Genomic DNA, 10,622 nt, shown 5'->3' on the forward strand with positions numbered 1-10,622 from the left:
GGGCTTAGATCGCATTTCTACAATATGCGATCAAGAAGTATAAAACGTCCATCTTAAAGATGGATGCAAATAGGTGGTCCATCTAAAAACAATTGTAACTAACGGTCCAAATCTTTTTTTTAATATGATTAATTATTTTAAGTTTTCAAATTTTTTTTTTACATTGACGATCTCCATGTTAAAGATTATATATTTTTTAAAATTTAGAATCAAATTATATTTAAAAAATATATTTATTGCCAAGCCCGCATTCTACAATATGCTGGCTCGCCGCATAAAAACCGTGTTCAAAACAAAATGTGTCCAAAAAAGTGACGGTCTATTGGACACTCAATGTTAGTATCGATATGTGTCTCAGTGTAAAAGATATACGTGTCATATTTCATAGTTTCTCTTCTATTTGTTCCCCACCTCAAAGATCATTATATGTCTAGCATCAAGTGATTTAACTTTGCCTCGTCAAACTGTCCAGCCATTAGTCCATCATTGTGTTCTCTAGCGCCTTACAAGATTTTTTTAATCGATTCTTAATACAAGGGGAAATTTATCAAGATGCAAATTGGAGGTGGAATATTTAACATTTCATTTATTTATATTTTATTTCAAGAATTCCATCAAAATGCACATGATGGTGAGTTGGAATAGGTAAAAGGTTAAATAGTATATGGATATGGTATATTATAATAAATTTCCTTATTTTAGTAAATTTTTTTCAATGGCCCCATATTTTGCATATCATCAACCACAAAATTAGATATGGGTATACTTTTATAGGCAAACTTTCTATACTTCTCCTAATGTATGAAACTTATATGCTTCTTCCATAATGGACGGTTGAGATGACCCCAATCACAATATCACGGTTCAACATTGTTTTATTTTTAATTATCAAATTTTGGGAGTCCACTCGCCTTTTAAACTCGCACCTATAAAAAAATATAGAACAAAATATTTCCAATAAAACAAAATAACCAAAATATCCCTAAATTTTTTAAGAGTATTTTGATTATTATATTTTACTGAAAATATTCTTTTAATATTTGTTTTAGATGTACTCCATTGAGATGATGGCACGTTTCAAATTTAATATTCCTATAATTTGTAGAAAATAAATTAAAAATGAAATACTCTAAAGTGTTAGATCTAGATTAAATGGTAAGGGCTCACATGTTCAAAATTGGACAGTTGGATAGAAAGGGAAGTATATATCTTTCATTTAGTAGGAGAAATATAGAAACTTTTTTCTTGTTAAAAAAAATAAAAAATAAAAATATGGAAACCTTTCCCTACTCTTTTTCCGAATCACTTTTTATGGCTTTGACTTCAAGGATTTGCTAAATTTGTATGGAACTCTTTGTTTTTCCTTGCACCATATTATTCCATTTATTGAATCTTCCTTTACTATAATACATCCTTGATGGTTGTTGATCGGTTGCACTTAGGGGTGGCAATGGGTCAGGCCGCCCCTGGATCTAGCCCAGCCCTAGTCCTTTTTGGCTTCTAAATACGTGTTTTGAGTGAATGAGTATATTCACAGTATGCTCCTGAGGGAGCTTAGTATCCTCGTTCTTTTTAAAAAAATTTAGGAAAATTTTTATAAAACCCAAAAAAATAGACTTTCTAGGGACTTTGCCGACCCTAATTTTTCATAACATATTTTTCTCAAAAATCAAGTTTTATAACAAATACCTCAAATACAAAAAGTTCATTTTTTTTGACGTAAATACACTTCCCGTACATAACAAATCATTTTCAGATTCCAATAAAAGGAAACGCCGGACCGTGGTTGTATATTGCCGGATCCATCCATTCTGTTGGACCGGAACTGTACACTGTTGGGCCTCCTAATCCAGACACAATTTTCAATTTTGCTAGACAGTAGCTCACAAATGTCGGACCGCTCATTAATCTAAAAACAAATGCCGAACCGCCTCTTCCAAACTCCGAACCTCCATGATGAAGTGCTGGACCGCTATGGTGAAGTGCCAGACCATTCCAAATCAGTGACTTAAGCGCCGGACCGCCTCTTCCAAACGCGGACCACCATGGTGAAGTGTTGGAGCTAAGGAGGGGTATTTTAGTCTTTTTTTTTAGTTGAGGAATATTTGCTAGGAAGCATAATTTTGGGAAAAAAGTTGCTTAAAAAAAAAAAAAAAAAAAAGTTAAGTTGGTGGTAAATTGTTTAGAAAGACCAATTTTTTGAAAGTCTATACAATTTTCCCAAAATCTAAGCCAACCGGTCTACCGAAACAAACCGGTGTAGATTGACCACCCCTGCAGGTTGAAATAATAGCCGGTTTCTATTTTTATAATACGGATTTGAAACCGCCCCTCCCACCCAAATTCGACAACTAAAGCCCCAAACACCAAACCCTAACTTTTATTGAGCTGCGATGCAGGCTAACTGGAAGAGCACAGAGGCAGGCCGAATGTTCAGAGAGAGGAGTAGCTCGAACTTTTTATAGAGTGAGAGGGGAAGAGGAAGAAACTCAGAAGAGAGAGGGGTAACGCGATTGTAGGGAGAACGGGCGCCATGGTAAAGGAGAAGGGCGAGAAGAGAGCCATGGCAAAGGAGAAGAGTGAGAAGGCTAAACCAGGAAGCAAGAACAACAACATTATCTCAGACTCTCGTTTCTCTGCTCTTCACTCTGATCCTCGCTTTCAGAGAGTCCCGAAGCACAATTCAAAGGTCCCCATCGATTCTCGCTTTAATCGCATTTTCTCAGACCCCAACTTCTCTACGGCTCCAATTCTCGACAAGAGGGGAAGACCCCTGGCAAAGAAGAAGAAGGGAAATGATGGTCTTCACCGTTACTATCATAACCTAGATAATACGGAGGAATCACAGGAACCCAAATTCTCTTATGAAGAAGATTTACAAGAAACTTCCATATTGAGTGATTCGGAGAAGGGTTTGCCGGTGGATTCCAATGGAGATGAAGAGGCTCATGAATCGAAACTTGGGCTTGGCGATCCTAAGAGGAAAAAGAGAAAGAAGAATACGGAGAAGAAGCAGAAGAAAAGGAAGGAGAATAAAGCAGAATTTGCAGAGGGCACTGAAGTGGGAGGTGGTGAAAGCACAGAATGTCGTGGAGAAGAGGCCCATGAATCTGAACAAGGGCGTGGTGATTCAGAGAAGATAGAGAAGAACAAGAAAAAGGAGAAGAAGAGGGAGGAGGAGGAGGAAAAGAAGAAGAAGAAAAAGGAGAAGAAGAGGGAGAAAGAGGATGAAAAGACGAATATAACGCATGATGAAGAAACTGACTTGAAAGAGGAATCATACTCGGAGAGTGAGGAGGATTCATTGGACATGGGTTCTAGTGGATTAGAGAAATACGATAGGGATAGCCTCGACGAATATCAGAGTGATCCATCTTCATCTTCTTCTTCCTCAGATGAGGAGGATGGCTTTGAAACAGAGGATGAATTGTCCAAAAAGGTGAATTATATGGATTGATGCCATTGTTTATCTGAGCTTATCTGGTTTATGTTATTTATCTGAGATTATGTTGTTTATGTTATTGTCGCACCATTTGCTATATAACACTTGAAGGCGCCTCCATGTTTTCCTATTTACTTTGCATTTGTGTATGATTGCTGGTTATTTAACTCGCACAATGTATAATTTGAGCACTGTAGATTGTTAGACCATTGGTGTAAAAAGCTTAAGGAGACAAGTTCTCTTCCGAGAATCTTTCAAGGATTTATGCCGTAATAGTTCCAAGCAAATTCATCACTTCATCACTTCCACTTGAGGCAGGCTAATGTTTATGTAGCATATGCATGTATTTGGGGGGTTTAATTTCATTATTTTTTTTGTAGACTTTTGTCATTGCTTCACCATAAAGGTTATGCTGTATGTGGACAAGTCTTTTTACCAATCTTGACATAGAATGTACTAGTAAGAGTGATGGTTTCTTTTTTCCTTAATCTACTGTAAATTTTGTTTTTGCTGACCAATAACCATGATTAAATGCTAACTTAATTTATGTTCTCTATTTTATGGAATTAGGAAGAAGTACCTGCAATTGAACATGAGACACACAGATTGGCTATTGTTGATATGGATTGGAATCATGTCAAGGTACATATTCCTCTGTTCCCTGTTTTGATAATTTGTTCTGGTTTGTTCTTCTCTTTTAAATGTGGAAGTCATGCTGCAAATGGATGAACCTTTCGAGAGCACGTCCCAGTCTCTCTTATTATTATTCACAGTTATATTTTTTTTCTATAACTAATGAAATCGATTTTTTCTGATATATTGTTGATCAGTACAATGTGATACGCTTTTGTTATCACTACTTCAAGCATGAAATATAGTTTTATCTGAGTTTTGATTTAGTTATGGAAAATGCCTTGGAAACATATTAGTGGCAAGTTGTGTTAAGTTATTAGGGCTTGAAGAGCACTGGATCACAACAGAAAGTCTTGGTTTCGAGAAGCTCAGAAACTGTAGATATTTGTGGGAAAAGATTGGGAGCTCCATGTAATTTCAGCAGTGGAAATGCAAAAAATTCTAGAGAGAAACTAAGCTACTAGATCTAAAATATAGATTTTGAAGAAATTATAGTTTGTAATAAAAAGAAATAAATAGTTGATATTGGCATCCTTATTGGTGATTTAATGACCGTCAGAAGCATATATCATATATGAGATTCACAAATATTTTGAATATGAAGCAATTGTATGTTTCTAAAGGTTTCCATGAAGTGAATCATCTTTTTCCTTGATGGTCCTATTTGACTTCCATGGTAAATCATTTCTAAGCTTTTTTCTCAGTTTGTTATTGATCAGAAAATCTTTGATAATGGCTTAATTAGTTAACTGCTTGGCATTTTCTTCCTTTCTAATTGGATTTTCTTTTTTTCTAATATGCACTAGTTTGGAAAAGCATATGTTTTAGGATTTTATGTCTATTAATTGTTTGTCTTTTGTTAATTTCTTACTGTACTAGCGCTGTCATTTGATAGATGCTAACCATCTGTTAGTGATTGAGAAATTTCGTCATATTTTATAGGCTGTTGATTTGTATGTGTTGATGAACTCATTTCTTCCCAAAGATGGACGAATTTTATCGGTGGCCATTTATCCATCAGAGTTTGGGCTGAAGCGTATGGAAGAAGAAGCAGTTCATGGCCCTGGCATCTTTGAAAGTGATGGGGAGAATAGTGGGGATGATGAGGATGCTGATATTGATGAGGACAAGTTGCGAGAATACGAGAAAAGCAGGCTAAGGTGAGACATGCATTTGTTAGACGAGATTACAAATTAATAGCTTGTTTAGTATGCCATGGCAATCAAATGTAAGTGACAACCTTCAAGGTTACTTTCGACATGTCTAATCTTTTTTCTCCCATCATGTAGCATTAACTCACCAAGAAATAATTCCCTTATCCCTTCCCCTCCTCTCGATATAACGTGCATACTCATAATCAGACAAAACATTGGACCTATTTCATTTAGGCATGCTGTTATTCTGTTAATGGTAATAGCAAGCACTAGAGTTTACTTAGGCTTGATTTGAATTCATCAGGTATTATTACGCAGTTGTGGAATGCGACTCAAGTGCCACAGCTGACCGCCTTTACAAGACATGCGATGGGGTTGAGTTTGAAAGGACCTCCAATGTATTAGACTTGAGGTTCATTCCTGATGATGTGAAGTTTAATCATCCTCCACGAGACATTGCAACAGGGGTATGCCTATGATGTTTAAAACCATAGGAACAAACTATAACAGCTGGAGTGACATTGCATATATGGTGTCTGCTGGGCTTCCTGGTGTATATGGGTTCAGCATCCACTTAATAACATATAGTGACTTTGCAAACATGGAAATGTGTATTTGTTTGAAATTTCTTTCTTTGTAAATGTGCATCTTTCACTGTAAAATGGCCATCAATGTGCTTTTATTTGCCATAAATTTCCATGTACTTCTGGATAATAAGGGCAAAGTAGTTCAATATAGAAAAACTTGTGCCATGGTTCTTTCTTTACAGATTTTTCCGACTGTATTCCAGATCTTTTAAGTATCCACAATCATGTTTCACCAGATTTTAACCATATTTAGATCCCATATTTTGGGAATGAGAATGAATCTGTTTATTTATTTGGGGATCGTGATGCACAAAGTTAGATTGAACGTGTCACTATAAGGCCCTTGGGATCCCAATCGTGTAACAAACATTCCCTTATATATACAAGATATAGGAGATATACTACGTGCATATGATGACCAAAACCCCCCTTTATTAAGAAGAATGCTAATCAGTCATTGCCTTTGCTGTAAGCATGATTGAATGGTGACATTTCTAAATAGTGGAATCATGCTTCCCCATGAGGCGGAATCTTTTTTCCCTTATCATGTTGATATTTAACTATTTATAGAAACAAAAGAATTGCCTTATAGATAATCTAGTAGTGCACTACAATATGCTATCATAGTGCTCTTTGCTTAACATTCTTTAATTTTGTCTCAGGCACCTGGCACATATGAGGCTTTGGATTTCCATACACGTGTGTTGCAGCATAGTAATATTAATCTGTCTTGGGATGATGATGAACCACATCGTATCAAAACTTTGAAGCGAAAATTCGATCCTGAGCAGGTTTGGGGGATGCACGTGCTTATTAAAAATAAAATTATTTTATCATTAATTAGAATTTTGTTTTCTGACTATTTACCCTAATTGTATATAAGTTATCTTTTAAACACTAGTTCCTCTTGAGAACTTTTCCTAATCAGAACTGAAATATTTTAAGTGGCACACGAAGAGTTACAACTGAAAGAGGTCTGCTTAGCATTCTATCGTCCTTAATTAATACTTATTTTGAAAAATAGTGCATTGAGCTTGTTTATTGAACAAGGGTAATCGTCCAGGATTGGGCTGGACCAATTCTGCTCAGGACCTTAGAGGGCTTGCGTGGCCCAGCTCGGCCTAGACCAAGCCCAGTTCTACTCTTGGGCCTTGGCCCGGCCTTGTTAGGGGCGGGACCGGGCCATACCTCTTGACCAACGCCATGCTTAGCTTGTACACTAGGCGTAGATTTCAGGCCTGGGCCCAGTTCGGGCCGAATTTAGTTGCCCACGCCTGGGCTGTTTGGGGTGGGCCCCCTGGCGCTTTGCTACGCCTACTGGTTGAGTTGGTTTTATTGTATTGTTTGCACCTTGATATGTAATAAGCATGATATGCCATACTTTTCTAAGAAAACTGAAAATAGTAATAATAGATGTATCCTAGTTCAAAGGCTGAGGAGCTACCCTTAAGCTTAAGGATTAATTTGTGTTAGCGTTTTGATTTTGGAGTGTCATCGAGAATGTTACCAACAATTGCCGGAAAGTTTTGTTGGACGAACAAGTATCGCTAAAATGCTTATGCAGGTGCCCTCGGCATACTTGCTTCTAGGTGGCTGCTTAGGCGGTTCCCTCAAGGTGAGCGCATATGTGGCGCCTTGGAGCAACTTGGTCGAGGCCGGAAAATGGCCCTCGGCTAAGGCAAAAAAGTAAATTTCCACCCTGAAAAGGGAGGAAAAGGGTTTTGGGGGGGAAATCTAACCCCCTAAACCCCTACATGCCTAGTGCCATCCAAAAAAAAAAAAAAAGTTAAGGCCTATAAAAATGGTCAAGGGGTCAAGGCCCTTCTTTCTCACTCACAGACCCATGTGCTCTCTCTCTATGAATAAGAAGAAGAGGAAAAAGATGCCCTCAGTTGTTCGATGTGAGGGCTCCCTATCACACAGTCACACACTTACATAGACACACATGGACACATATGCTCTTACTCTTTGTATAAGAAGAAAAAGAAGAAGATGACCTCCATGTGTTCGTTGTGAGGCCCCCTCTCTCAAGGACTCTTATTTTCTGTCTTTCTACATATAGAAAGATGAAAGAGATCATGCCCTCCAAGATTTCGATGTGAGATCTCTCTCACACACACGGGCCCATATACTGTCTTACACACACACTCATAAACAACAACCTACCAGTCCCCCGCCTCCCCCAAGTTGCTTCTTGGCACCAGCCCTCCATGTTGTTGAAATTGCAAGTATCAAACGAACTCTAAAATCAAGTGTTGAGGAAACACTTAAAACTGTATAGTTCTTTGAAATTTGTACTCATACAGAATGAAAAGATTATTTCATCATAGCTTAATTTACTTTTATATGGTGCAGCTAGATGAGATGGAGTTTAAGGAGTTTTTGGCTTCTGATGATGGGGAAAGTGATGATGAAGAAGAAGATGATGATGATGAGAAAAATGCTGCTGGAACTTCTCAGAAGCCCAATAAGCAAGAAAAGTACCGGGCCCTTCTACAATCTGGGGATAATGAAGATGCAGAAGATGAGGATGACAAGGATATGGAGGTTACTTTCAACACTGGTTTAGAGGACATAAGCAAGCGAATTCTTGAGAAAAAGGACAAGAAGTCGCAGACTGTCTGGGAACAAATTCTACAGAAAAGAAAAGAGAAGAAGAAGGCACGGAAAAATGCCAAGAAGTCCTCATCGGATGACGAAAGTGACGATTCTTATCAAGAAACTCATGACCAGCGTGATGACTTTTTTATAGAAGAAGTTTCAGATGCTAATGATGGTGTTGATGAAGAAAGTGTTGCGAAAGGCCCATTGAAAAAGAAGGCTAAGAGGGATAAGGACAGAAACCAACATTCTGAAAGCAAGGGGCAAGAGGCAACCACAGCTGAACTTGAATTGTTGCTTGCTGATGACCATGGAACTGAAACCAAGGTCAAAGGATTTAACTTAAAGGCAAAGAAGGGTAAGGGAAAAAGGAAGGCGGCAGTGGTTGGAGAGGACAAGCTTCCTAACGTTAATTATTATGATGATCCAAGGTTTTCAGCTCTCTTCACATCCCATCTCTTTGCATTGGACCCAACAGATCCCCAATACTCGAGGTGCGTGATTTTCGCAGCCAAGTCTTTGTATACAAATTTTTTTTTGGGTGCAAGTGCAAAGTCCTTATTTTGCTAGATATTACATTTACGTTTCCTTGTAATTTTTGCCTGATGGTTGTATTTTTTAATTTTTTTTTTTTTACCATGGATGACAAATACTAGCTGCTTGCTACAAGTCTGTGTACCTGGAACAACTGCTCCAAAATCTTGGAATGTCAAAATTGTGTTTGTCGTAGTCATTTTGAACAGATGACTCACCCTTGGGTGGTATTTTATCATGCAGATTAATGATAGTTCAGTAAAATGCATTTGACAAATGGGTAACATAATCATTTAGAGAAGTTTTACAACTCCAGGCACTGAAATGAGATTCCAAGATATCGTGTCCTGCATAATTTCTGCTTCTCTTGAATGCACTTTCTTGTGGTATTTTCCCTTAATTGAAGCCATAACTAAAGATATTTTCCAAGACTTCGTATTTATCTTCTTGTAGCATACCATACAGTCAAGTTTGTTAAAAGAAAAAGATATATTCATTATCTTAGGCTATCGGAAGATGGAAAGATTTGAGGACTTTGCTCTCTGTTGCAGGAGTGTGGGCGATGCCCGACGTTTAGCTTGGGAAAAGAAGGGCCTGAAAACAGTAGTGGAGGAACCTGAAAAGCCGACAGTTCAAGATCAGAAGGAAGATATGTCCTCAAAGAAAGATGAGCTTGAGATTTCTTCATTAGTTCGGTCTGTCAAGAGAAAGGCTGCAAACGTTAAGAGGTGAAGCAAATAAATTAGCATTGCTGATTTGCACAACTCCACCCAATTTCTGTACCATTTTGAACGTATTTTCTTGAAGCAGATATTTCTTCTTATTTTGCTGTTTAGTGAAATGGATATAGATCAAGTGCACTTCACCTTTCAGAGGCATCAGGTGTGCCCTTGAGAGATGCAATTCACAAAAGAGAACCCAGGAAGTGTTCCTATTTAAACCAGGGTTCTCACTGCTTTTCGGCAGGTCCTTTGAATACCAAATTTTGTTAACCAACGGTTTTGAACTTTTGAATTTATCTTGCAAATTTGAATTGTAATCTGGATGGTTCTTCAGATGATTTGAGTAGTTTTGTCCTTCGTAGCATTTGCTAAAGCAACCACCGAAGTCTCCAGCTTTTTTTATTAAAAAAATTTCCGGTGTGAACTGTGACTTGCTAGAGGTGCACTGTGGGTACTCTTGACTCAGGACCTCAAGGAGTTAAGAGCCGAAGTCCGACTATTTGAAGATTGGTTAAAATATGGGCGGTTACATTCTAATGAGCAATATATAACCTGGTGTGTCTAGTTACTTCTAAAAAGTTGTTCTATCCGTTGTAAATATGTTTGGAAAGTCATTCTACTGATTGGAAAGTCATTCTACAAAGTTAACAAGCTTACAGAAGTACATTTGTAGTAATGTACACCGGCTATTTTATTTAGATGGTGTAAGGTATTTTATTTAGATGGTGTAGATTTAACATGATCTTATAAATATTCTTTTTTTGAGTTTTAAAAAACATGTCAAATCTAGTCTCTATAACCTTCAAATTAAAATGAACTATGTAGGACATTGTAATCTTGCTTTTGCAAGGTTGGTGTCTTATACAAATTGCACTCGTTTTTTTAAATATCGATAAACAATATCAATATATTCTCTAAATGAAATGGTCGAGCGCTTGGACTTTTTAAT

At 37.4% G+C, this 10,622-nt stretch overlaps 1 protein-coding gene across 2 annotated transcripts; it reads left to right on the plus strand.

Annotated features, from left to right (window-relative positions):
- Nucleotides 1-2,311: 2,311 nt before the first annotated feature.
- Nucleotides 2,312-10,006, plus strand: LOC18429334 (pre-rRNA-processing ESF1-like protein). Of its 2 annotated transcripts, XM_020664426.2 has the most exons (7): nucleotides 2,312-3,439; nucleotides 4,013-4,084; nucleotides 5,018-5,235; nucleotides 5,534-5,696; nucleotides 6,479-6,607; nucleotides 8,172-8,911; nucleotides 9,503-10,006. In XM_020664426.2, the coding sequence occupies exons 1-7, from the start codon at nucleotides 2,534-2,536 to the stop codon at nucleotides 9,681-9,683; spliced, it is 2,409 nt and encodes an 802-aa protein (XP_020520085.1). In that variant the 5' UTR covers nucleotides 2,312-2,533; the 3' UTR covers nucleotides 9,684-10,006. The 2 variants fall into 2 exon arrangements, 1 of the variants encoding a protein (XP_020520085.1); XR_016051712.1 differs by lacking the exon at nucleotides 5,534-5,696 and having other exon boundaries at nucleotides 2,314-3,439.
- Nucleotides 10,007-10,622: the final 616 nt, after the last annotated feature.

Source organism: Amborella trichopoda, chromosome 3 (assembly GCF_054954075.1).
Source record: "Amborella trichopoda isolate Santa Cruz 75 chromosome 3, AtrichopodaSantaCruz75HAP2 v2.0, whole genome shotgun sequence".
NCBI classification, from domain to species: Eukaryota; Viridiplantae; Streptophyta; class Magnoliopsida; order Amborellales; family Amborellaceae; genus Amborella; species Amborella trichopoda.